The sequence below is a fragment of the Anopheles nili genome, chromosome 3 (genome assembly GCF_943737925.1).
Source record: "Anopheles nili chromosome 3, idAnoNiliSN_F5_01, whole genome shotgun sequence".
NCBI lineage: Eukaryota > Metazoa > Arthropoda > Insecta > Diptera > Culicidae > Anopheles > Anopheles nili.
Window position 1 is genome coordinate 53,958,794 of NC_071292.1, and position 27,885 is coordinate 53,986,678.

The 27,885-nt window shown below is 50.5% G+C and overlaps 1 protein-coding gene across 1 annotated transcript; it reads right to left on the reverse strand.

Moving 5' to 3' along the window:
* Positions 1-213: 213 nt before the first annotated feature.
* On the reverse strand, positions 214-26,688 carry LOC128727394 (elongation of very long chain fatty acids protein 6). Its single transcript, XM_053821304.1, has 3 exons — positions 26,516-26,688; positions 9,699-9,836; positions 214-2,627 (listed from the first exon to the last, which is right to left on the reverse strand). Exons 1-3 carry the CDS (start codon positions 26,686-26,688, stop codon positions 1,997-1,999), a joined length of 942 nt encoding a protein of 313 aa, XP_053677279.1. The 3' UTR covers positions 214-1,996.
* Positions 26,689-27,885: the final 1,197 nt, after the last annotated feature.

Below are 27,885 nucleotides of genomic sequence, written 5' to 3' on the forward strand. Positions count from 1 at the left end.
TGAGCAGAGTTTAGTTGGGTTTTTGTTCCGCCTACTTTTAGCCGGGGGCATTATTCTTGCTGGGGGCAGACGTGTTGCATTACTTTTATCTCTCCCACGGAACAAACATTATCCTTAATTGCAAATCAAGATTGGCCTTGCCAGGAGCAGGAGCATACGACTGTAGGACCTTCCACTCGAACCACCCCCATAATCTCAGTCATCATTGGCGCGCGTGTGCTCTTCCTGGGGCCACGCGAAACCAACGCGCAAGGACGATAACAAAATCCATTGATAGACACACGCGTGTGATTTTATTTTCATTGCCATTTTCACTCCTCGAAAGCATTCCCCTCTTTTTATTTCGCTCTCGTTGCGTTTATTTAGTATAAATAAGTCGAAAACAGTCTTTGCGCAGATGTTTTGTTGTTCGTTTGTTTCTTTGCCTTTTCTCCTCACTTTACATAGCACCGTTCCTGCTACTGCCCGCTTCATCAAGCGAACGAAACCAGCTCTGCTATTCTGCTTTCCTTTCTCTCTCCTTCGTTCCCTCTGCCTCTGTACAGACTACAACTAGCCACAATGGGGTAGATTCTAATCCCTATGGTCGTTGTTAAAGTTCTTCTCGAACATGCCTCTGAATTTTCTTCACTTTTCTTTCTTTTGGGAGCTTTTTTCCCCGCACGGTTTATTTTATTTCGACAATAATTCCACTTCATCTTCTCCTAGTTCGCCATCGCACGGTGTGCGGATCGAACACGATTTCGAGTGAGCCAGAGAGAAAGTCAGAACGAGTGGGAGCAACACTATGAAATAAACAAAAAATAATTGTTCCCTACCCACACTGCGAGTCAGCTTTCGCACGCAGAAGCGCCTACGGTCCACTATCCTTCTATCCTCTAACGCGCTTACTTTACTCTTTCTCTCTACCTATACACGTCAATTCCCACCCGAAATGATTGCAACAGAAAAGATCAAAAACATATCTATAAACAAATAATAGAAACAATAGAGTAGAAGCTACCATTAGATAGTTACGCGCTAAACTAAATAGTCCCTCCCCGATAGGTTTTTTACCCGAGTCCCCAGTCAGCCCTTTTTTGCAAGTAACTTTACTCCACACGTGTGTACGGGTTCTGCCTTGTAAGTAGAAGTAGTCGTTCGTACTAGTTCACCACATGTCCAGATCCATGTCCATGTCCATCGTCGTTGTCGTCCTTTGTGTGTCGTCCAAGGTGAATGGGTGTACTGTCCCGGAAGTAGCTTCCTTTCTACTTCTTACCCATTTGCGTGTCTGTGTATGTGTCTCTGTATGTATGCAAATTGGCAAAGGGTGCCCCAACAACTAAGTCCTATGGTTTGCGCACCTTTTCGCCTTACTAAGCCCCTCCCGTCCCGAATAACAGGAATGCTAGTAATGTGTGCTATTCTGCCCTCCTAACTCGTCCTTTCTTTGTTCTTCTTCTTCCTATTGAAGCGGTACTATTGGTTAGCTGATGGTTTTGGGGGAGAGAGGAGTATGTTGACTGTTTGTTTGTAGGTTTGTTTTTTGTTTGTAAATGTTCCTTTTTTTTGGAAATAGCTTCATCGCTTTCTTGCGATGTCCTGTGATGTCCTCTCGTGGGTGACGACTTCTTCTATCGTTGAAACGAGAAAATGCCAACGATGGCAAGGGGAATGATGGACAGGAAAGGCTCGGTTCCCGCCTCTACCACCACCACCACCACCATCAGCAGCAGGGTGAGAGACAGCTTCATCAACGTATGCATATAGGGGGTGTGTGGTGTGTCCATGTCCGATGCTCCAGCGAGGAATAGCTCCCAGTTGGGATGGAATGCGTCGAGGTTTTTTTGTTTTCTCCCCCACCAGAGGACGAATTGTGCTCCTGGATCCTGCCCCTAAAACCCCGGAATAGCTTACTCTACACGGCTGGCGGCAGAGCGCGATGGGATGGAGAGACGGAAGCGAAAGCGACGCGACAGGACACCAGAGTTGCCCCTCCCGGTGTTGAGAGCACTTACTGTGCCTTCATCTTGCTGCTGGCCTGCCCAGCAAGCAGCGACTGCACATCCGACTTGCCACTGATGATGCGAGCCGCGTCACTATACTGACCACTGGTTGCAGTCGAGGATGCAGTCACCTGAATCGGTCGCTTGCCCTTACGCGCGTTAGTCGAGAGGTAGGTCTTGTAGAAGAAGCGCGCAAACAGCACAAAATAGCTAAAGTACATCGCGATCGATAGCTTGATGTTCATCTCGGAGATGTTGCACGAGTTTTTGCCGGCCGTCTGGAGGAAACCGTGGGCCCAGATGTTGATCGCGCAACCGACCACCATCTGCGTCAGCTGGAGTGTCGTGATCAGCATCGCGATCGAGCGCGGTGGCTTGAAGTTGAGTGCGCGCAGCGCGTAGTACGAGTACATCACCGAGTGAACGCAGTAGTTCATCACGATGAACCATCGGGCCGAGGCGGTGTACTCGGTGTACGAGAACCACGAGTACATCAGCACCGTGATGTGGTGGTACCAGTGCAGGAAGATGAGTGGCTGCTTTCGCAGCACGATGAACACCGTGTCGCCCAGCTCCGGCAGCTTCGACAGGACGAACAACCATGTCCAGAAACCACTGACACGGTCGTGCTCGATGAAGCTGAAATGGAAAAGGACACGCGTGTCCGGAAACGGAAGAACAGACACACAAAACACACATCATTCGCAGATGCTCCAGTCGTTCGTTACTATCGTGCGATCGCGCTCTCTCGTGGTGGTGGGTGAACACTGCATTAAAACCAACGCCTTGCTGACGCGCCGTAAGATGGCGGCGGCCTCGGGACAAATTTGTGCGCAACAAGCTTCCCTTTGAGCTTTTTGTTGTATGATTAATTAACAGGTCCTGCTGCCCGACGGCGACACACCACCCGGCGGGCACGGCAGGAAGCAACATAAAATGCAATAATGAGCTTCGGTCCCTTTTTGTGCGCCCGCCTTGGGCCAATCTACATACAAATGGGTCGCCGCCGCTGGTTGTCGGGTGACGAGCCGTAATGTTAATCTAGTTCTAGTCGGTTAGGGTGGGCCCTTCACGACAATCGCCCAAACGCACCGCCAGAAAGAGGGTGGATGAATAACGAGAAGCTTGCTCCTCACTCAAAAGGTGCATGATTAATCGCAATAGGAAGCGGCGTTTGCACGCGAAATGACGTACGAATGCTCAAACAAACGTAACGCGGTTGCTCATGGTTTGTGCATGTTTTTTTTTTTTCTACCAGTTTCTTCTGCCAGTTTCGTGCCGATCGGTATTCCCATTTAATCGATGATTCATTTGTGCACACAGGGCTTCAAACACGCTTACAGCACCGGGCCTCAGCCGTACAATTTCGCCATTTCCATTCATTGTTCCATCGCTCGAAATGCCTAATTTTGCTCCACTTAACGAACACGACACCCATGGGGGAGTGCAAAAGGCGCTCCATCGTGCACCACCGGAAGCAGCAGCAATGGCAGCAAGTGCCAAAATCTAATCAGTGAAAGCTGCACACACGGCCAAGGAAACAACCCCTAATAGCATTCGCCCTGTGGCACACCTGTGGCACAGATTTGCTCGTCAAGCCGCTTATCACGGTGTTCCCATTTATTGAACGTCTCCGTCCCGCCTGCCCGGGAAGATGGTGTCGGACGAGGGCGATGGTGGCCGCAAACGATGGTCTAATTTATTCAACGGTTCATTAGGTTCAATAGACACTTGATGGCTAATGACGACCGGAGATATTAGATAGCAAGGATGTAAAGCGTTGGCGACAACGCACCGTCCGTTTGTCGCGTGCAGGGTAATTATTGAATTGCGAAGCTAATTATAGGACCACCGCTGGACGCACCAGCAATTCGACACCGTTCGCGTAGTCTGTCTAGTCGGCCCTGTCGAATGCCGGTAGGTAGCGAGATATTTCGATGTCAAATTAATACACCCTCATCCATCAGGACGCGCGCGAACTCATCCGACAGCCAATGTGTACACCCCGGTGTCATTCGATCGGCTCGTGGAAAAATGACGATCGAACGTCGAATCGCTTCTCACGCATTGACGTCAACGAGCCGGATGGGGGATGACGCATCGGAAAGCAACCGGCCGGAAAAACGCGGAAATCAAGGGACGGATAAAAAGCAAATAATATCTGCCCACAAACACCCACGGGTTGGTGTTTGCTTGTTTTTGTTTCGGATAATCGCCGTAGGGTCCGCGCGTTGAGTAGCTCGCAATCAAGCATCCCGAAGGTTGGGACAGTGAAAATACCCCAAAAAAAACCCTTATGCCTACGGGTATTCTGGAAACGGACCAAAACGGACCGCGTCACATCACGTTAAAGATTCATAGCTGTGACATGTCCACACAAGTACACGCATTCCACGCCTCTCCATGAATGTGGTGGGATTTCGAGGATTAAAAATCCTGAACCATCCCCCCCGAGGTCCAATCACATTTTCCACCCACTCCAAAGGGGGGATCGATGCTGGACGACGGAGCGAAAGAAGCGGAGCAAGTAGGGAAAATCAATATCACAAGTCTAAATTTAGACCACCCCAAAGTACAGCAGAGCAGCCTAAGCGATATTAATGTTGCAAATGACAAATATTGGACTGCGAGAGCGAAATTGCTTTCCATGCGCGGAAGAGCTTAGCAAGATTGATCGAACCCGTGCTGCACACAACAATCCCGGGACCTTGGGGTTCAGAGAGCGGTGGAAATTAATGTTATTGAATTATTTCGCGAAATAAAGCACGGACCCAACTACCTCCCACCAAACAAGGCCGATCCAATAATGATGCTGCTGCTGCCGTAAGCGGCGTAAAATGGATCCTGTTTCCTTTCTCTTTTCAAGCGCTCATAAATCTCATCCCGCTCGATCGAGCACGATGGTAATCCGTGTGACAGACACACACACACACACACGTGTCCTTGCGAAGGACGAAGGCACCGTCTTTTTGGTTGCTTCATTTTCCGCCTCACGCCTCAATCCATTAAGGGCCGATTGTATGCTTCAGCAAGTGAGAGGGCTTGTCGATTCGCGCGTTCCGCGACTGGTCGTCGACCGGGTTGTCTAGTTGACCTTCGGTTTGTCTGATGCTGCGGCCCTTACTCAGCTGATCGTACACGAGGTGCAACATAGTGCCCGTACAACCCGTACACCGAGCCCTTTCAGGTGATCGAGCAAAGGCACATGCAGTTGATGGTGAGCCCGTTAAGGGTGAGTTGCTTTCCGGCATTTGGCTGGCACAGCTGATCTGCTGGCGTGTGCTAAAAAAACCACGTGCAAACACACCGAGTGTCCGTGCCGATGGTGACCCAGAACATGCTCGAGAGACACACTCGGAGACACTGGCGTTGCAACAGCTTCCTTTTAACGAAAGTTGCCGCTCGCGTAAGCCCGGTGGTGTGCGCGTTTCGCAAAATGGTTTGCAAATCGATTTAATTATGGCCCTATGGTCCGTTAGGCCGCTCACTCGCTCGTTCGCTTCGTTCGAATCACAATTACCAGACGCGCACGGATGAAGCGAGCGAAACAACGGATTCGCTAGCAACTCGCGTGGTTCTGGAAGATTCGCCAGATCGTTCCATTTCTTCCGGCAGTGCTAAATCTGGACAGGGTGGTTTTCCACCACCAGCAGCTTTAAGACCTTCACCTTCGTGAGACGCCGCCGGAAAGCGCCTGAAACAGGTTGCGCACAACATCAACAAGAGATCGCGATCGGATGATCGCAGATAGAGTGAACCAGAAACAAAGAGAAAGAGCGAGAGAGCGAGAGAGCAGACGCATTCGTCATCGGCGGTTGCAGGCCGCCTAGTCTCCATATCATGATTAATTTATAAACCAACAACCGAGTGCAGCAGAAGCTAGCGCTCCGTCACGCTGGACAGGGTAGTTTGTGGGGGTTGCTTTTATCGCTCAAACGACCACCCTCTCCTCCTGCACTCCCGGGACCGGTTTTGCACCGCTTTTTTTGTGTGCAATCGAACGCATTTTTTAATACTTATGGCGCTCAAAATCCGTGCCTTGCCTCGTGTTAGCTGGATGATGGTGCACGATCGCCGGAGGCACAAGAGCATTTTGAGCCCATTTTAGTCCGTGTTTGAGGTTATGATTCCCCAGCCATAAACGAAATCAGGCGCACGACCACACACAGCTTATGCCGTGTCAGTCCACAAGCAGGTCCTTTTGGAAGGGTTTCGCTCAGCTAACGGGTCTGCTCTGTCCTCTCTGGTCGGCCCGCTAGCTGAGAGGGTCCTGCGAACGGTGTTCACCACCGAAGCGAGACGCGGAAATTCAATTAGTGCACGCTGCACACGGGTGCACTGACCGGCCTCTGACCTAGTAAAGCGAACACGTGAAACCCCGTTCAATCGACCTGCCCACACGCATGTGGCAGGTTGATGGTGGAGCAGCACATGGCGGCTGTTTGGCAGCAGCATTAGCACAACAATACACAGCACCGAACGCACACTTTACACACGCATCGCCGCAGTTTTGATACCGATTATCATCGCCCCCAAACAGGGGCTGTCTGAAACAGGAAGCACCCGCGTGTTATCGACGAGATATCGGTGCAGGATATTAATGCCACGCATTTGCACCGTGCAGGTTAATTTTTGCATTAAACGCGTTACCTTCACACACGCGTGCAGCTCGACCACGGGGTGCCAGCCGCAAGAAAGGGGAAGAGACAGCGAATTTTCACACAATAGTTCCAATACACGTTTCGTAACACAAATTTTTCACACCCAACCACGCGACGGGGATTGGTCATTTGAGTCGCAAACAGTACCCCGCCGGCGGCGGCAAATGAAATTTCATTACGCAAAAGAAACTGCGCATCTGGATAGGCGACATTTATTTAGCCCACTCATAATACGTCCAGCGCCAGCGCGGCCCACAGATGACACGCTTTACGGGGCTTTTGTTTGTAAAAGTCTGACCTTCCCAGACCACCGAAAAAACAGCTTCAAACAGGATGGCGGAGATGAAAGCCAGATACCAGCTGGAAGGATTATGCAACCATCGAGGTTGGGGGGGAATGATGCCACACCGAGGATCGCCTGGGGGCAGTGACAATAATCAGGTGCTCGGGAAATGCCTTCCAACGTGCAAGCGAGACAGCAGCGAAGATATTTAACCTCATTCGACGGTGCGCATAAGGCTCACACTAGCCCTTTCCGATCGTGATTCAAGTTCAAAACACTTTCGCTTTCCTTTCGGATCACACACTGCACGTGAGTCCTGCGCGCGTAAAGGGATTGTAGCGTTATGTCAACCAGACCACCAGAAGTTCCATTATGCGTTATGTTCCCTTCAGATCCAGCATATAAACGAACAAAAAGGCTCGATCGGTAAGATCCCACTCGACGTCGGCGGCTTCGATGATTCGAGGGATTTTTTACTATTTGTTTTCGCTTCCCGGCGGTCTTTCCAATTTGAGGTCACACTACGCAGGTTTTCGACACTCCTTTAGTTCGCAAATAAAACCCAGCGATAGTGGAGACAATCCATCCCCCATCGAGGCGAATTTTAAACGGGATGAAGCTATGCTTGACTAAAACTCGCGAAGCGACATATTCCCCACCAGCCTCGCACTGAAACGCTCTCCTTCGCGGACCGTGAGGAAATCGTCACAGTCACCGACTCCGTGTTCCGGTTATGGATTTCGGTGCTACCCAATCCCACCGGCCAGAGCCAAAGAGCACGCCAACCGCGTGACATAACGCTAATGAATCGAGGCGCGTTTTCGGCGAAATGAAGATCATCACCGCGCTCACGAGGTTCGAGGTGTGCCTTAGTAACAGCTGATTACCGAACAGCGATGCAGTTATCAAACCACCTGACCTGATCTCCTCTTTTCCGTTTGGTGAGCTTTTGAAAACTTCATAAAACCGTAATTAGGGTTTTAAGGGCAGAGCGCGTTATATTTCGAAAACATTCAGGCTTTTCAACCGCTCGCTAGCCAGCCAACGTTTATCTTTTCCGTTCGCGACCCTGATTTATTTCCATTCTCGGCTGCAGTTTTATGGAGCCTGGAAAACCCACCGATATTGTTTGCCAAACAACCCAATCAACCGATCGTCAGCTGCGAGTGGAGAGACAGAGTGAAAAAAGGAAGAGAAAAAAAAAAACAACAAACAAGAAACGCACTATTGATTTCGTGTTCGGTGTTTGGTTTCGTGATTTTTTTATTTTGAGACGGAATGGCCCAGTTTGGCAACATCGGCCAGCAGCATCATCGCACCACGGCATGAGTTACATACAAAGCGTGGCGAAACGTGATCTTTCGGGCTCTCGAATTGTTTCAAACCACGAACAATCCGTGACCGTAGCACAGGGAAGACCACCATCACCACCGCACAAAAAAACTGTTCAGAAAATCGCGGTTATTAGTCTGCTCCGGTCGACACGCTACGCTGCCTCCCTAAAATATAACCCCCCGGTTCGTGTGTTTTTGTTGCTGGAACCAAAAAGCCAAACTAATGCAGTCTTCATTTCACAAACACTTTTTAATCTCTCGCTCCCGGCGCGAATGTGTTGCAAAGCTCTGGCAAACATTTCTGCATCCATGACTTTTGCGAATGCATTTTGTACAATACTCGAGCGAATAATCGCGATCTCACCATAGGCGAAAGGTTGCCGGAGGAAACTAGATCCGTGACGCACTGGCACGAAAACAAGATCATAAAAATGCTCCAATCATTTTCAACAGATATTAAACCACGTTACACAATGGGCCCACGGGGAGGGTTGGCCATTACAACCGTGTCATACAGCGTCGAGTTATCGAACGAGTGGAAAACGTCGCGTTTCTGGGCGCACCCCACGCTGATAGGAACGCGGCAATTACCAAAGCATATTAAAGGCTTTATGCGTCACTAAAGCAGTATATTATTTATCATTAGCTCGCGATTAATTAATCGCCATCGGGAGACCATTTTACACCGGCTCCGAGAGCCGGGAACGGAGCTGTCGTCGTTAAGCTGCATAATGAAATAGTGCGGTGTGATGTTTTCCGGCTAGAACTCGCTCCCGAACAGAAGAATCAACCGGGCCATGTAGTGGGTAAGGGCTCGACCCTCGTAAACGAATTTAAGCGTACGGTCTCCAAGCGATAAAGTACGCGTTTCCACACATAAATTTCTCACGACAAAAAAAGAACATTACTCCCTGTATAGGGCATCATCACGCCATTCAGCGGCTCAACATCACCCCACTGATGATGATCGCACACAAACAGCCCATTGCCGCTGACCTGTTCCTGCCCGATGGCCTCGATTTATCAATCAGTTCCCGCGGGTCAGCTGATAAAGCTAGGCAACAGGCGTTCGTGTCGCGAAAAATCCAGTTTTCTGGACAAATCAGCCTCGACTATCACCACTCTTTCTCTCTCTCTCACGCTGGTGTTCCTATCTGGCGGTCCACTGATTAGGTCAATGCGGGGGTCCCGAAAACAACCATCAGCACATCCGCCTTCCAGGGTGTTCTCCGACCATCGAAATGGGCTTGTTTTGATGAAAAAACGATCCTGATTGCAAGGTCATTTCTCGTTACTCTTTCACCACGTGAACGCCACCCCGATAAGAAGCGCATGTCCTTGGCGGCAGGGTTCCCACCATTCGAAAAGGTTCTAGACGTACATTTAAGGTGTTGTTGTTGTGCGGTTTGTCGCTAAAGCAAAAGGCACTTACCTAGGAACGCAGACGGAGTGGAAAAGGCCGTAGTGCCGCAGGACGTGCACCAGCTCGGGCGCTGTCCGGCAAGCTCCCATTATGCTGAACATTGCCAGAAGTGTGTTCCATATCGCTAGCAGTCCTCGCAGCTCGAATCTGTAACGAAGAAAAGTGAAGTTGGTCGTGTTTAGTCAACCATAAAACGGTACACTTTCAGGAAATCAGCGGCTATGAATAGTTGATGCGAGTTCTAGCTCGTTTTGAAGGGTTTTAAAATTCGAAATGTACACCGAAAACAAAATCGTAACATTAATATGGATTACGCCGTCAGCAACAGCGCGAATGGGAGGCATCCGGTTCGGATTTTTTTTTCTTCTACCAAACCATAGCATTATCAGAAGGCACGAAGAGAACGGTCTGCCATTAATTCGCCACCCAGGCTTATCGGGATTGATCGATTTCGAAATGCCTCGATGGACCGGTGAATCGCATCCGTAATCTCGCACGAAACCCCCTAAACAACCGGTTTTGTTGTGACGTTATCTCCCGCTCTGTCCACTTTCCCCACTTTATTCCCACGGGTGCGCGATAAGAAGGGTGAACATCGCGTTCTCACCCTACATCATCACACCACCTTGGGCGTGAATCAATCGGAAGCTCGGTGAAATCTTCCGTTCCGCGTAAAACCATATCTGCGATATCGCCAATCAGCACACACGCGCGCATGACGTGGACTCCAACGACACCCCCCGTCATTGTGTTCGAACCCACCGCATGGTTTGGGGGAGGGGGGGGGGGGGAGGATGAAATACCACCCAATGGAGGCGCGCGAATCCTGCCGTATCAGAGCGCGACATCGCCCGACACACACCGCCGTCAAGGTCATAGGAATTGGTTAGCGCGGCAGAACACGCCCGCGACAGGAAATGGAGAGTTAAGGCACCGGCCGGCTTTCATTCATATAACGGGCCCCGTCGATGTTGACGCCCGTCCCTCCCATCGGTTATGGGGAATAACGCAGGACGCCGACGCCGACGGGATAATCGGCAGATGTGGGGGGGATAAGTCGAGCCAGTCAGTTCCATTCCATTCATAAACTGCATATCCAGCTGGTGGCCTTGTTACACCACTTCAAAACGGGAGGACTACTCCTCCAGAGCATGTCAAGAGAAACTCCTTCCTGAAACACACACGCGGGACGCTCGGTTCCGAAGAGCCATAAAAAAGCTCCTTCACGATGCGCGCGATAAAACACCCCGGTTCTAGGGCTGCACAAGATTGCTTTCCACTCCTTCTACATACATACAGAAACACAGGCAAACACGAGACCTTGAAACCCAGCCATGCTATGTGGCTCGACCGGGGAAAGTGATGGTTCGGATGAGAGGCAGAAAGAAAACTAATCTTGACCTTGGAAAGGCGCTCGCTATTCAAAGCGTGTGAGCTTTCTTTCAACATGGGCCTCTCCTCGTTGGCTCATCGATGCAAGCGAAGGGTGCTGAGCAAACGTTCTTTGCGTTGCGCTGCTGGGGATGCTTAAAGATTAATGCTTCTTCTCGGGGGCTAGAGAGCGCATTGTCAGCGCGACAAAGATGATGCCGGCATGCCCGGCTTATACATTTTGAATCACTTCATCCACGCCACGGGGTGGCCTATTCACGATAGCATCCGCACTGTGTCAACTCGAGCCTCGAGTCAAGGCGAATTGTGAAAAGCCATGTTTGAAGAGGCCCTAAGACACGTTGCTGATGTGCGGAAGGAAGTCTTTCTCTGGTCAACGGTCATACGACGAGTATCACAACGATCCAAAAACGCAAAGCTTCAAAGCGGTGGAATTTACTTCATTATCACCGACCGACATCATCGAGCATTAAGGTCTTATCTATTTTAATTAAAAATTTCCCCACCAACTCAGTGAACCTCTGTGAGGGAAACCCGGCGCCTTTGGGTGGACGTTCTCAGAAATCGGACCAACATGAACTACGTGTGCGTGACCTTCAACATAGGCGGAAGGATTCTTGAAAGGCAAAAAAAAAGCAACACATTCCCAGACGTCGTGCCAAAAAGCCATGAGTTTATTCTCACCCACCGAAGGAGCAACCTTTTCCTTATCAGGGCAGTAGCGAGCGTGTGTATCCTGTTGCAAACGCTGCCCAGGTACTATTGCTTTTTCCCAACCACAGGTGACGGCAGAAATCGGATTTAGACACACACCAGCTCGCAATCGGTGCGGTCCATCGATTCCGGGGCCTGACCCACCGAAATAAACAGGGCTCCTAGTCGCGCTCCATCGACGTCTGATCGCGCTGTGAAGGCTTTCGACCACCCGCTAGCATGGAAGAAAAAGAAACACATACAAGAAAAGCCAGTCTTCTCTTGGGCCAGCTTTACCGCGTGGAACGCTGCGTGGAAGACACCTTTCGGGCGTTACATAAAAACGACATTCCGGCAAACGGCCACCGGGCGGTGTGGAAGCAGAAGGGTGAGACGACCGGGAAAGCACACACACACACAGATTGAGAAGGCGGCACCCACAAAAACCGGATATATTGGTGCGAGCGGTGGGAATCGTCGATCCCGCAACCAAACTCCGCCGTGGTTGTTTCGTTCTTCGCCTGCAGCCTGTCCTGAACACGTGTATGCTCGTCATGGTGGAGGAGAGAGTAGCGAGCTTTCAAGCATCACGGCCACTGAGCTGCCACAGATAGGGTAAGGGTCTGGTGCTCCATCTGCATCCCTCCAAACAGAAACACACAAAAAAAGCCCTCTCTCATTCATATTACCACCCCCGTGGGCACTGAGAGGGTGTTCGTGTTCGATCCCAGCCACCCCTAACGAACAGGAGCAAACGAGATGCCGCCGCATATCTGTCGAGACAGCCCGAGAGCGAGAGAGAGCAGGAAAGAGAACGTGTTTCGTGGAAAACCATGCGAAAAGAGAGCACGTTCCGGCGAGCATGAAATGAATCGATAGAGGTGGAAAAATGCGCGCGCAACCCGGCATGCTATCGCGCGAGTGGTACATGACCTCTTCCGTCCACGACCACGACGACAACGACGTCGGAAAAACCGGGTTCCTATTCCTTACACTGTCCATTCCATGCTGACAGCGCTCCTTCACGCGGTTCTCCTGCTTGAGTAGCTATGTTCCCTCAGACCGGAAAATGGTTTCGTCCCTTCCGGTACACTCCAACCGCGACCGAGAAGATCGGTACCGACCGAACGAATGACCACCACCAGCGGAAAAAAACGGTTACTCTCCTCGAAGATCCTTATCAAGGGGGAGGGCCGGTTACTTCTCAACTTCACCGACCACACGGGCGCGCACCTTCGGAAGGAAGCGAATTTCTCGAGAACACACGGTGACAGCAGACCGGACGTCTTTCGAGCCGTTTTCCTAACGTTCCACCACCGGGGAAAACTTTCGGCCGCTTCCGGTAGATAATGTTTCCGGTTTGACGAAAAGAAGAACCTAAGCGTGAGGTAAATTGAGCCGTCTAAATATGTGAACCCACGCTTGCGAGAGTCACCTTTAAAGCCGCTGCGATTGAATTTTGCGTGCACAACTTCAACTGCCCTCGAAGGCCGGGGAAATGTTGCTCCCAGCGTTAATTAGACAACGAGCAATTCAAACAGAAACTTTTATTCACATTTCATCCACCCTCGATAGCACATGCTGCCTCGCTCTAAGTATTGTCGTTAGTTTCATGACAAAAGTTTCGCGTTGTTTGTGAGAGTTTCACCAAGAAAGAGATTGCCTTTGGCTTATCGCTTTTCCGCAGCAACCGCGGCTTCCTTCTTCGTGAGTGCGTGGTTTTGGTGGAGTTAATTTTTAAAATTCATAACCACCACAAAAGTACTATCATTAATGTCAACCCCGGCCAGGGAAAAGCCTCCCAAGCACGCACTAATGACGGTGCGCTATTTGTGTGTTTTTTTGTTGTTTTGTTTTTGGCACAAAACCCAAATACTTTGAACCCACGCGAAGAGAAGAGAAAGCCACCATACGAGAACCCGTCCGTTGTTACGCTGTCTTGAAATTAACATTTCAAACATTTGCATACACCGCACACTCGCCCCCTTCTGTCGCGCCTGTCAACCGATGATGATGGAGCCATTTCTTCGCTCAACGTCACACACACGCATATTTTTTGCCCGTTTCTTCGATACCGCGCACACGAAGGGAAAAGGTCAAATGTCGGTCGGATTGCCAATGCAGGGCCGTGTGGTGACGGTGTCACGGTGCCGCGCGCAGGACCTAAAGGAACCGATTAATTAGCGCTGATCAACGATCAAATTAATGTGGGGAGGCGGGCCAATGGACGGGCCGCAATTAAATGCTTTAACCCCCCACCGCCGGGGTCTGGAAGCGTGTGCTTTGATAGCCTCGCCTTGGGCCGGGATGTCAAGTGTCTGACCCTTTTGGGACCGAAAGTGACCTTTTTTTCCGGGCGCCTTCTTCGCTCCCGTAATCAGATTATGGCGAACCGAAACGAGGGAGGCGCATTTGCAAAAGTAATCCAACGATGACCGGTGTTCGTTCAAGGACGCCACTCTACGATCACTATCGGTGGCCCCATCGTCGAACAATGTAAGAAAATGGTGACAAGCCCTCGAACCCTGCCGCCCCCCGCCTTTCGCTTATCATGGGAAAATGGGTCCAATCATTAGCATCTGGATCGCAATCGCCAGCAACAGGTGCTTGTGTAATGAGATTAGGTGCGGTAATGAACGCGAAATAAAATAGTAACAATAATCCAAGCGCCATTCGCAAGGTGACTCTTATCAGGAAGCATCAGCTGAGCATTTGGTTGCTTATCAAAAAGGCGCTCGGATGGTGGCGAGACGAAGTGAGACGAGAGCGACAACGTAATCATGGAACTCTTGAGAAGGTGCATTGTGTCTTGCTGCGAAAAAAAAAACGCGGACTCTTCAAAGCCAATCATGGTCTAAGGTAAATTGCTCATCGTCCGCCGGATGTCCTGCTTCGAGAACATCGCAGTAACGACACCGATAATTGCTATCTGCGAACAGAGCGAGGGTGAAGAGTATAACCGTGTTATCGCCTCATTTCGCCTCCGACACAGGTCTTTAATACTTCTAGAAAAACACCTCCAGCTGGGGTTGATTCCGCAGCGATAGCACACATTTATTAGCGGTTGGTGGCGTTATCTTTCCTTGCCAAAAATCAAATCTCCCCAACGCGTTATGCCACCCATTGGGTCGTGCATTAGCAACGGAGAAGCCGTGAGAAAACTCGTCATGTAGCCAAGAGTGTCACTCCGAGAGTTGTGCCATCGCATGGAAAACCATTATCATCATTAGAGAGCGTTACATTGTGCCTTAAACACTGTGCCAGGTCACCCGGTGTGTCGGGGAGAACAATTATATTCTCATGAACCACACCATAAGCAGCACGATCCTTTCCGGCTGCAAACTACCCCTGGCTGGTTTGCCGATGAAGTAATTCTTGCGCCATGTCTTGGCTGCACCTTTCTTTATGCTCTTTCTCAGCCTTATCATCAGCTGCTGCTGCGCCACATTCGCGCCAAGACCCATCGACTTAAAGGTTCAGCAGGCTCGGGCGCGCGCGCGCGCGTAATGCCACTGGAGGTGTTTTTTTTTCACCCTGCTGCTACATCGTGTGGCATTTCCACGGCTCTGTCCCAGCTCGAAAACCGACCCACCGCGTGTGCGAATTGCGCGGGCAAATTTGCAACCATTTTTCCGCCGAAATGAACGAACGTGAGATGGGATTCGCGGAGAGAGATAGTGAGAGATACGCACGCACACACAGACACGAGACGATGATTGGCCGCGGGGCCGCGTGTTTCGCCCATGGCAGAGAGGGTTCCATAAGGTGAAAGGCTCCCCTGGTGTGGAGGTAGGAAAAGCGATGATGACGGTGTGGTAGCGGAGAAGACTTACGAAATATATCTTTGACACCGATCGATCGCCGAAGACTGTGGCACGAGAGGGTAACGACGCGCTTCTCAAGGGGGCCTTTTCTCTGTCTGCTTGCTTGGCCGCGTGTGTATGTGTGCTTTGGCTCGCACCACCGGAGATTGCGTCAGTCACTTGCGTTTTCTACGCCAGCAGCCTCCGACAACGGATCACCGAGCAGACGAGAGAAATCTGGCCTGGAATTGGGATTGATTCGACGTAGCGAATCGAAGCTCCATCGGCGCGATCGAATCACTCCCCCCCCCATCCTAAAAGCGCGATCCATCCCTAAAAGGATGTAAATAAAAACGCGCGTCCCAAAACATTAACCGGCCACACGTCAGGGAAAAGGTAAACAAAAGGCTGTCTCGCGGGCGATTCGACGTTCGACCGATTGACACTTCGGGTTATGTCACTCGTTCGTTCGTTCGTTCGTTCGTTCGTGCGAGCTCTCTCTCTCACTCTCTCTTTAGGGTGGTGGTTGGTTACATATTCCTTGACCGCAGGGAAAACCCGTACCGGTGTGTGGTTGGTTGCTTTGCGGTCGAGGTCATTTGTTTCTCTCCTCTGCTTGTGCTGTGAGGGCGCGCGAAAGCATTTCCTTGTCGAATCCAACCGTATTGCTCAAATATTCGACACATTTGGCGATTTAAAAATCCACGCAACAAAGCCTGTCTCGGGCACCTTAATTCGATGCTTCGTTCGAACCAGTTTCGGGGGTTGCGCTGTTGCTGCTGCTGCCGGTGTTAGATAATATCCCACCGACCCGACCCGTACCGGTCGCTTTTCTAATGCACATCCGCGATTTTCCAAAAACTCCATTCCAGCGAACAACCGACCATGCGATCGACGGAGGGTGGAAACGGCTCGCAGACCCGAAGGAATCTCGGGGTTTTAGGCATGTTACCTAATGGCTGTAGAGCTCCCCCACGTATGCGTGATCTACATTCACGTGGATTTGACCACCGAAAAGAGGCTCCGAATGGGCGCCAGGATCGAGTGAAAGTTGTCTTTCAGCGCGTGAGGTTCAAATGAAACGTTCCATCGATCGATGGATAAGCGTGCCAGTGTGCCCGTGATGCCACCCCCAAAAAGTGATGAGGTTTTTCCACCAGGGGAGGAATTTACCCCCAACTGGCTCCAATAAAATAGAGCGAAAAAAATCTCCCTCAAAGAAGAGCAACGTTTATTAATTTTTACGTCGCTATTGTTTTCATCCACAAACCATTCGAGCGCATTTCGAACTTCTTTGGCCGCCGGTTCAAACCCACCCGCGACCAATGTTCCCTCCTTCCACGATGCAATCAGTAGCGATCAGCCGATTTTAAGCCTTCGAAATCGAGGATCGGTGAATTGCGCACGTGCGTTACGTGCGTTACATGCGTTACGCTTACGTATCTCCTCGGAGAGGGTGGCGATGGCGCGAATTCCTGCGCGCCACAAACTTTCTGTTTGATAAACCAACCAACGTAACTGTGTCAAAACCATCGCCCATTTACGTCGCCCCCACCATGCGGCCCCCCACCACCCTCCTACGGGTGGTGGCTTCGGCACGTGAATTGCGCGTTCGAGTAGAGAAAGGAACACCCTCCCAGAGGGTGCTTTCAGATGGTCTTCCAACACGCGTCCTTGACTTCGGGGTGGAGGTGTGTCCGTCGTCGTCTTGCAGCTTTACCATCCATCCCCGTCTGCCAGCTGGGGATGCGAACGCCAAAAATAAACACCTTGGACACCTTCCGTCCCTGGCTGTGTTCATGGTGTTCCCTTTCCATCGTTACTCGCGGAACAAAGCATGTTTAATTTGAGACCTTTCAATGAATGGATGGCAAATTTTGGGACAACAACATAGCCCACTCGCTTTTTTCGCGTTCTCGGTAACCATACGTCGTTAAGGTGAACTTCCTTCCCAACACCCAGAAATGGGTCCTTCGCGGTCTTCTCTCAAGCGTCCATCGTAGAACTTCAGCAAAATAAACATCTTCTCGAAGCGCGACGACAAAAAAACGCCCATCCACTTGACACCGACGCCGGCCTCCCGTTTGTCGTCACATTTTGCAGGCCATTAAAACGAAACAGAAGACTCCCTCCCCCCACCGGGGGCCCCTCTATTGGCAAACAATCGATCACACACCCTCGGCACCAACCCTAATGATCCTTTCCCACCCCCTTTTGGGTGGTGGTGCGCGCTCTCGCAAGTAAATATCGTTACGCGAGCCCAACATCAAACAAACATGCGACTGATGGGACTGAACCGAAGGGAGAACGAGACAAAGAGAGAGTGAGAAGGGAGCACGGGGATGCGGGGGCATTTGGGGGTTTCGCGTTTTTGCTCTCCACCGATTTGCACATCGACCCTTCTCCTGCAACATCAAAGGGCACCCCCTTTATGTTTCGAGAGCTTTTTTTTACCCATTCCAAGCGAATTGTCCTTCCCCACTCGCACCGATCAACACCACCCCGCTTATGTGATTGATCCGACGAAATGAAAAGTGGGTGCCTTACTGCAAGCGGTGCCCTTTTTTTCCTTTTTGCAATTTCTGCAAAGGATTCCTCGCAACATCGCGGTGCTGGAGAAATGAAACAAAAAGGCTAAAACACAAAGCTAAAACGCAGAACGGCCCAACCATAAGTAGGTCAATAAGGTGCACGAGCACGCACCGATTATCGGCCGGCCGAAATGGCGGATAGAAAGAAACGATCGGCAGTATCGGTGATTCGATCAGTCGCGTTTGATTTGCTTGTTTGCTCTACCAAGGCAGACGATTGCACGACGCAAGGAAAGCTCTCGAACGAGAAAAGAACCAATCGCACTAGGCTTGGCTTTTGCAATGCTCGCCGCATTCCAAAGGCCAGAGCACGTGGATTTATCAGGGACCTTCCGCTCCAGGGAGGTGTTCTTTTACACCACCCTAAAAGCTTCAACCCTGCTCATTTGTAATAATTAGCATTTTTTACGACTCCCGATCGCGATGACACACCAAAACCCCCGGGGGTTACAACACACCAACAAAAGACACAGCACGAAAACAACCACTAGCGTTGTGCGAAACAGCGAGGAGAACAAACACATTTCTGATGGGGCTTTGTGAATTCGAGCATTACGGTTTATGTTCATTGGTTTGTTGTGCACGAAATTAATTCATTGAACTGTGCACGATAGCGGGAAAGGAAAGGATCAAACCAGCACACGACCGGCATATTGCTGTGTGCGAGAGCGAAAAATAAAAAGACTTGCAGTAAAACTCAACCGGGTATGGGATTTGTGATTTTGAGCCATTTTGCCATGCGAGCAGTTTGCAGCTAACTGCGTCCACCAACCAGAGCGCCTTTCTTTCGCACACAAAAAGAGCGTTTATTAGTGCGCTTAATGCTTTTTTATTGCTTCCCCTCCTTCGAAACGAAAGCCAGCCTCATCCATATTGAGCTTTGTTTAATGTACTGAAGGAAGGAGCCTCGTCGCAGGAGAAAAATTAATTCACACTCGAATTTCTTTTGATTCCAGCTCAAATTTTGAGCGCTGGTGTGGGCTTGAAATTGAGGACACCATCGTATTTCAACTTCACCGCTTCACGTCCACTGAGAACGGTCATCTCCTCGGTATTCAGCGTATCCATGGTAACACGAGTTCGATTGATTAAACCAGCTTACGAGCGGAGAAAAATGTTTAAAAAAATAACCTAAGATGAATGGCTACCCAAAAAAACACACGCACCATCGTCGGGTCTGGTGATGTTTTCTCAACGCGCTTTAGCTCATCTTCTTAGCCCCCCTTTTGAACAGGTTTTTCGAATTAGCACAGCTAGAACAGCTCGCGTTACATTTACAGGCGGTTGGAACCTCCCTGTCTGGTTCGACCGGCGAAGGGTGGCCATAAAATGTAATAAATGGCGAGGAGAAAATCCAACATCGTATCGATTTGACTATCTAATCAGCCGTCCCCCGATGGCCACCTTCCCAGCGTTACATTAATGAAGGGACGAAACAGGTTCACTAACCATTTCCAGAAATTCACCAAGCGGGCATTAAACCGCCCGCTACCACACCTGGGGAAGCAACAATCGTATATAATTTCTTTCGGTCTTTTTTTTCCCATCCTTCGGAAGGTGGCTTGCGAAAGGAAGAATGAAATTACTTTACGTGTACGTCACTCCACCAGGCATTTGCCCATAAATTGCATGCATTATGAGTGTGAAAGATAAGCGACCAGCGACCGCAAACGAGCGAGATGCCTGGCCAAGATTCGATCAACCACGGCGTCCGTCCCGGCCAAGATTGAGCCTACCCAACACACCACACGATAAGAAGGCTTTCGTTCGCCTGCGCTGGTGTCGTCCTTGTCACCGTCGTTCGCCCGGGTTCTCGTCAATATTTGCTCGCGTGTAATCAAGATTTTGTTTTTGCGAGCACCACATGCGACCAAAGACACTCGAGACCGACCCTTAAAGGAAAGGTGCGTGCTTTGCGCATTCACTGGCGATGGGGTTGCTTTGCGATTTTTTTCCGCTGCAAACGCGATGGGGTGGACATTATTTTGTTGTTCGTTTTCCTCGTGGAACTGCAGTACAAAATTCGCAATCCAAACCGTGGCGACTGACCCCTCCCCACTCGGTTGACCTTCGGCGCCACCATCCACCGTATGCCCCGATGAAGCGCTCCTTATCTTTCTATTAAGTGCAATCATTTGTCATCAGCATAATCGGCGACTCGACGGGGTTTTTTTTCGTGTTTTCAATCGATTCGCGGCCACGCCAGTGTGGGAAAGAACCGCCACACTTAGAAACCGACCGCGACCCACGGCGACAAGTAATGGCGGGCCTTTTTTTTTTTGATGCCAGCTTTTCTCGCGTGCCACTCGCAAAGCACAAAGCAGCTCAAACGACTACGCGCCGGCAGGGAACACGTGCGCGCCTCAAGACAGGGGGGGGGGCATCTCTGCACGATATTATGCCAATATCTGTCATCGATTGTGGGCTCGCAACAGCACCAGAATTATGTGTGCACGGGAACAAACGTCCTTTGCGCGAAGTGTTTGACGTAAAGCACTTACCCGAACGCCAGGATACGGGTTGCTCTGGGCGAGCGGCACCAAAAGCGTGATGGGAAACAAAAGGGCCAGCTAAGAGAAGGGCAAATAACGCCACCACTAGCGCTGGGAGCTGTTGAAAGCAGAAACGAAGACGGGGACGATCGCCCCCCTCCGGGCGTTCTAGGGAGAAATTGCTTCCTTCGGGAAATAACATGTTTACGCAACTCAAGCTCGTGCTCGTCGCGATTCACCTCCACCCACAACACAACCACACCAAGCCAGGACGAAGGCCAGCGAACTTTTCCATCCACCAAAGGCCAACACCAATAAGCAGAAGGTGCTGTGGGTGGAGGAGTCGAGCGCAGGTGCCACTGAAAACGGCACTCAGTCACGCGATGTCCTTCTGCACCCGGATCCCGTCGATCCTGGATTGCCTGGCGAAGGCAGGAAAAACACACGGCAAAAAAAAAATGGGGACAATCAACAGCGTTTTATCCTGCGGTGGCGGCAAGCTGTCGCCAAGCGGCCGCGTGTTCCAGTTCCAAACGAAAGGGGATGGATGTTAAATTACGCGACTCTCCACAGGCAGCCAAATCTAGTGGAACTCTCTTGCTGCGCGTTGAAAGAATCAATACCAGCACCGGCGGCAAACAAACACAACCCTTTCACGGTCGCTCTCCTTGCATAGATTGAATCATTGGATGGCAGGTGAATGCACCGGAAAGCAGAAAGAGGGTTTTGCGACGCAGCAGTGAATCAAACTAATCAAACCCTTTCCAAAACGCCACGTGTAGAGCGCCACAACGCGCACCCGATGATGTGGTTCTGTTGTTTTGTCCGTCATTTTGCGCTAATTTGTCGCAGCCACGTGGTTCGGTGCGTGAGAGTAGAAATTTAATTGATAAAGCTTAGCAAATCGCCGACCACACTTCAGTATCCCACGCCCTCGCAAAAGCCCACCAACCAACGAACCAACGGTGACGGATCGCAACAATTATCGGTACAAGTTATGCGCCCAAGGTAGCCCCGTTTTTCCGTGCCAACAGCCCATATAGTGGAGCCGTGGAGCTGTTCCCATGTCGTGTGCTTAGTCACCGGCTTAATGATATGGCGGGATCCGGATCCGGTGTGTGCTTGGTACGGTAGCGCACCCCCTTTACACCTGTAGCTTTTGGAGGGGGTGTTTCCTTCTCGTATGCAGCATAGGGGCTGGTGCTGATATGCATAAATTGTCCGGAAGCGGAAAGGAAACCCTCCCTGGCGTTCGCTTCTATCAATTAATGCGGTGCGGTGAGTGTGACCCCGACGACGATGGGGGAGAAAGCCATGCACGAAACAGGATAACAGGAGGGCTCTTTTTGCTTATGCATATGAATACAAAACTCAGTGATTTGAGCTTTATGTTCACTTTCAGAAGTGAAGTTTTTTTCTATAGGCATTACAGCACTGTTTGCAAATACTTCTAATACTCACGCTAGCATAGCTTGAGCGCCGCTTTCATCACATAAAAAGGGTGCGTGATAAAAAAAAATGCACGTCCAACATCAGGCAACCATCCGGAAGTGGCTCTCTCACTCAACCGAGGCATGCCAATTTATATGCCGGACAATGTGCAACCTGTCACCATCACGGCACTCTAATGAGATGGAAACGTCCCTCCATCTCCCCCACAACGGGCTCTTCTTCCTTTCCCTTTCGCTGTGCCAAATGAAATCATCCCCAACAAAATTATCATCTTCAAAACATCAAACGGAACAATTCGCTACCATCGTCATCACCACAAAAACTAAAACCCCTGGCACGGAAGGTAGATGAGTTTTCCACGGCAAGAGAGATATGTTAATAACCACATCCAGCCGGCCGGAGGGTGGACGAGTGACAACCACACTACCGGGGCATCGTACCGGTACGTTTCTCCCCACGTAATCATCTCATTCAGCAATTGGCCGCACTCTTCGCCAAGTTGCCGGTGACGAGGACGATTAAGCGAATGTGTGGTGTCTTTCCTTTCAACCCCAGCAACAAAAACCTACCCCCAAGCGACGGAACAACACAGCAACCAAACCCCCACACACACGCGTTCGGGGTACTGTCGAGATCGCTTTATTAACACAGCCCCATTAGGTGCTTGTGTGTCCCCAGGACTGTGCCGCATTCCGGACAAGGCAACAGCACAACGCAGAGCCAGCAGAATGATTCAATTATGCAAAAAGAACTTTGCCAGTCTCCTGGAGCGTCCCATGCGCTGTTTTCAAGCATTAACATGCTCAATGGAAGTGACGCCAGGAGAGGCTTGTTCCGGGACAAGGACACACACCTGCCTGACGTGATGAATGAGATTACCATTCCAGGACGGGACCACGTGTCTGCTTGGGTGATTGTACAAAATCTCACCACTCTAATTGACTTCAAATTGATACACCCAACCACGGGGCACATAGATGTGGGTGCATAGATTCGATCAAATTGGCAATGTGTTCATTTAACAGCGAACGGATGATTAGAACGTCAACAACAAGAACGCGCTCCTCCTTGACAGGCGTACCACCGGCCAGCATTATCGCGGTTCAATCATGCGTTTCGTCACAGCACATTATCTGCATTAAAGGGAGGGCTGAATAAAATCCCACCAAACCTGGCCCCTTCTCCCCGGAAGCAGCAGCAGCAGCAGCAAGCAGTAGATAAGCCAGTGCGCACATGTGCACAAATTACGTAGCCAGTACGGCCGAAAACTGTGCGCTTACACGAGTGGCAGCAGCAAAATGCTGTCATCATGCAATATATAAATCGTGATTAGCAACTTCCTTCGTTGTCTGGTATCGTCAGTAAACCGGGCAGAACTCCACGCTTCTCAACGTCAGCCAGCGGCCGTGACGTGGACCGATGGCGAGGGCGTTGTTTAAGTGCACGAGATGTGCGGTAGACCGATTCGTGAGCGAAAAAGGGGCTGTTCATAGAGCTAAAACACGGTTCTCGTTAGCTTCCCAATGCGCCCCCAACGGAGAGGCGGCTCACTAACAGGGGGGGAGCGTTTTTTGTTGTTTCCACTCACCGGGAGATTTTTACATCCGACTAGCGACGAGATGAGTCAAGCAGCCCCGTGTTTGTGCTGGCCGCAATTTACAGCAGGTTTCCGCGTACTCCCGCAAGCGTACGTGACAAATAGCTCCAATCAAAACCGTGACTTCGACAGAACCACATAATCGGTAGCACATGGGATCACGGTAACGACTCGCATGGATGACAGAGCTGACGTTATCTCCTTCCAGGAGATCGATGGGGTGGGTTAATAAGGAGGGCTCATCTTCAAATGCACCTGTATCAATAAACCGCGCTCTCTCTGTCGAGCCGAAAAGCAAAAACGGGGGAACACACGAAAAACCTCCCGCTGCCGTGAGAATGGCCAAAACACCCCTATGGGAAAGAAGATTCAGGCCCATCTCAACCTCACCAAGCCCACCCAGCTGGGTAAACATTTACTTTACCGATTTTCGGAAGAACATCGCGAAACCCGGCAAATCAAGCCAAGTGAACTTGAAATTTGCGGGCTTTATTCGAGGCTATTGGTTGGCGGATTTTCTCGAACCGTTTGCGCTTCTGTGTGTTATTATTTGCCAAGCTTCCTCGAGGTATAAGCTAGGAAAATATAGAAGACGCCATCGGCAAGGCAAAAGCACACACGCGTTCAAGTTCACGGTCGAAGTGCGCGATCGCTCAGAGTGCGTACGTTGACCATTTTTTAGCAACTTTTTTCCACGAACCCCCCCTGTCGAGAATGGACACAGCGAAGCAAATCCGCCTCATCGATGCCACGGTGATCGTGTGCTGACGTCAATTTGGGGTGGTTTTGGGTAAACGAAAGAAAAAACGCCCACCCTGTGTGGGGCCTTCCCGAGCTACACTCCTCTCAGCCTGCTTGGAAGGTAGACGACCGTCGTTAAGAACGTGGACACATGCGCGTGATGGGTAAATTCGTCAAATCCACGAGCACGAAATAAAACAGCAAAAGAAAAAAGCCTCCCCACAAGAACAAATGCACCGTTCTGGTCGGGGTTTTGGCCGTGCGTTTTGTAACGACAGGGCGACACACAAAAAAAGAAATAGCAGGAAACCCCAAAGTCGAGCCCGAGTACGCAAGTTCACGGCAAACCACGGAGGGCTGCCTAGTGTGGAAAATAACACTGGCAACATTCAGCCACAGCACGCTCTCGTCCTCCTTCTCGGCCAGCGCAATTGATGGTCCGTCCACTTGGCGCGGCATGACTCGCGCCGCCACTTGCTGGCAATTGTTGTTTGCCAGGAGTAAAGCAGGCGTTACGCGAGAAACAAATCGGACCGAAGAAAACAAACGAAACAAAAAAAACGAGACCTAAAACACCACCCCAAAGGCGGAAATAAACACGCATTCAAACCTCTTTGGTCAAGGTGGACTCGCTCTTGGCGGGAGCATGCACCGAGACACTTTTCGTACGGCGTGAAAGGCACATCAGAAGGAAGTTATCCTCGGATATTGAAGTCGATCCGGGCGTGCAGTAATCTGAGACTGTAACAATAACGCAAACAAACCGGTGAGCAAACCTTTTGGGCAGGCGAACGCTGGACACAATGGGCGGCAATTAACGATTTTTTTAACGCCAAAACCACGAGCTTCATCTTTTTCATGGTGTGCGCGATGAGCCATCGCGTGGAGAGCTAATTCGAAGCCGTTAAATCCAAAACAATCAAAAAAATGCACACCGAAACCGTCCGATGTGAAGACAAGTTCAAGATCGTTCGATCGTTCAAGGATCCACTAAGGAGGGGCTAACACGCATTCGAACGATGCTTCGAGATGAACGGTGAACGGATCGGGGTGGTGGTGGTTTGGTCCGCTTCGTCAAGGAAAAACAGATTATCTATCAGACGATCGAGACCGCCAAGGACGAGGGAGACCGCGGTTTGCAATCAGGTAGGAAAAAATAAGAAAAACATCGGTTAGAAATGAACGTTTGTTTTCCCCACGATTCTTCATTTTATTGAGTGTGCTTTGGGTCTAGTTTCCGTTAAGAAAGAATCTACCTTAGAACCTGTCCAACTTCCAGAAAAGGATGCATGGCGTGGGCTGATAACAAAGGAAAAAAAAAGAACCGTCTACGCACTGTGCTGTCGTGGGGGCAGTTTTTCCGGGATGATAAATCCTTGCGGTGGCAGCAAAGCCTCCCTTTGCCAGTCGTAAATAACGCAACCACATCGATCTCCGTGACGGATGGCGTGCTATCAGGCAAACGCTGGTGCGCGTTTGTCTAGGCCGATCCGCGTCAAGGACGACTCTTTTGTGGAGCCGTCGTAACCCCGCAGGAACGACGTGCTTCGAGTGCAAAAGTTACTGCCACCGGCCGCCGGTTGGAAGGGAATACCGCAATCGTTTTAACGGTGATTTTCCGCTTGCCGGGGGTAAACCGGCTCAAAATTTCCGACCATACAATTTAGCACCGGTTGGCAGGTGAATCAGACTTTATAGCGAGCTAGCTAGCTAAACGATTGCATGATGATAATTTGCATCCTTCCTTGAGAAGTGAAAGGACTTTCCGTCAAAATGTAGCTGTCGAAAGCAGCCAAATGGCGAACCAAACGGTCTGGGACGGCTTACGCTTAAGACGTCGAGTTGATTATGATTCGTTACGGTTAGCGCACACATCGGGGTGCGGTGATAACAAAAGCAAGTTACGTGAATCTTCATCCAACCGCTCGGATGTAGTTACGGAAGTCCTTATCCCTCGTAAACGCTCTGATAAATCCGCACAATGGCCGTATCGAAAGGTATTGCAATGCACGCTGCAAAAAGGGAACCAACGCGGTTCCAGAAACACACGGTTCTCCTTACTTACCTTGGCCTGTTTTGCATGTAGTACTGGCCGCCGAAGATCACCGCCATGTAGATGCCACAATAGTAGAACACGTACGTCCAGTTCTTCACCATCCAGACGCGCGTGTCCTGGTGGATGAACTCATTCTCGAAGTCGAAAATGTACGAATAGTTCGGCGTTATCTCGACGTTCATCTCGCAGGCCGGTTCGTTTGCCCGTTCAGAGAAGGAAAGTAGCACGTGGAATGTTACTCGCCGCTGAAAGAGGTCCTTTTGCTAACCTCCTGCTTCTGCTGCTAGCGGGTTGTGCCGGCGGATTTCTTTCAACACTTTCGGCAGCTCTGAAGCAAAGGAAAGCGCCACACTCTACCCTACGTTTGAGTTCGCACACTTCTTCTCGCCTTGCTTCGACCGCCACGGAGAGTGACGTGACACACACACACGCACGCACCTCGTCAGACAGACGGCTGCTTCCTGTTAATTCGCACGACGGGTTGGGTGGGAAAAGACAGACAGGGAAGGGAGTTAGTAAGAGATCAGAGGGACTCATATAAGAAAAAAAATAAAAGCGTTCGTCAGTGGCACCTCCCCTCCTTCCGTCCCCTCGTTCCCAGCCGCATTTTCTCTTCTCTTCTCCGGAGTCCGGTAACCCGTTCCCAAAGCACGGAGATGAAACGTCTTTGCCCAGGGGTTTCCCAAAGCCTGCTGAGGTTGCTGTCAAAAGCTGCCCAATAAAAAACGGCAACTTCGATCGTTCCACGGTTTGCGTTCGCAGTCCTAGTTTGTGCTGGCGCATCCGAAATGGAAACAGAAAATTTCCCACCGTTGCTCTATCGATCGAACATTATCTCGCGGTCAATATTCGTCCTGAAAGGATTCCGCCGGCAGATTCTTCCGCCTGAGCGGAAGCTGGTTCCACAGGATGCACACGTACACGCACACAGCCGCAAATGTACCATATTGCCGGAAAGAGCGGTGAGAGAGAGAGAGAGAGAGATTGAGAGTGAGAGTGGAAATCCTAGCGGGGCACTCTCGCGAAAAATGGCAAGAATGCATTTTTTGAATGGAAGAAAGCTAGAGCGAGAAAGAGAGCTGGAACGCAACGGGATGGATGTACGGCGTTGGTGAGAAGAGAAGAGAAACAGCCGGCTTTTTCTGCACACGCCCGTGCAGGGTTGACGCTACCAGGTTGGGGAGGGGAGGAAATTGAACATTTTCTCTCTCTCTCTCTCTCTCTCTCTCTCTCTCTCTCCAGTCGAAAGGACAACGACAGCACACGGTTTGTGTGCCGTGGGTGAGCATGCTCCGCACACACAATTATCCTGTTATGTCACTCGGGTAGACCCTACACGTGCTCACACACACGCACACATCGGTAGGCACACTAACACA

Bases quoted from the DNA above. Each gene is read 5' to 3' on its own strand.
- LOC128727394 (XM_053821304.1), bottom strand. From the start codon at position 26,688: ATGAACGTCGAGATAACGCCGAACTATTCGTACATTTTCGACTTCGAG. The intron at 9,837-26,515 runs GTAAGTAAGGAG...TCTTCGTTACAG, and splicing joins TACATGCAAAACAGGCCAAG to ATTCGAGCTGCGAGGACTGC. The intron at 2,628-9,698 runs GTAAGTGCCTTT...TTTCCATTTCAG, and splicing joins CACTCCGTCTGCGTTCCTAG to CTTCATCGAGCACGACCGTG.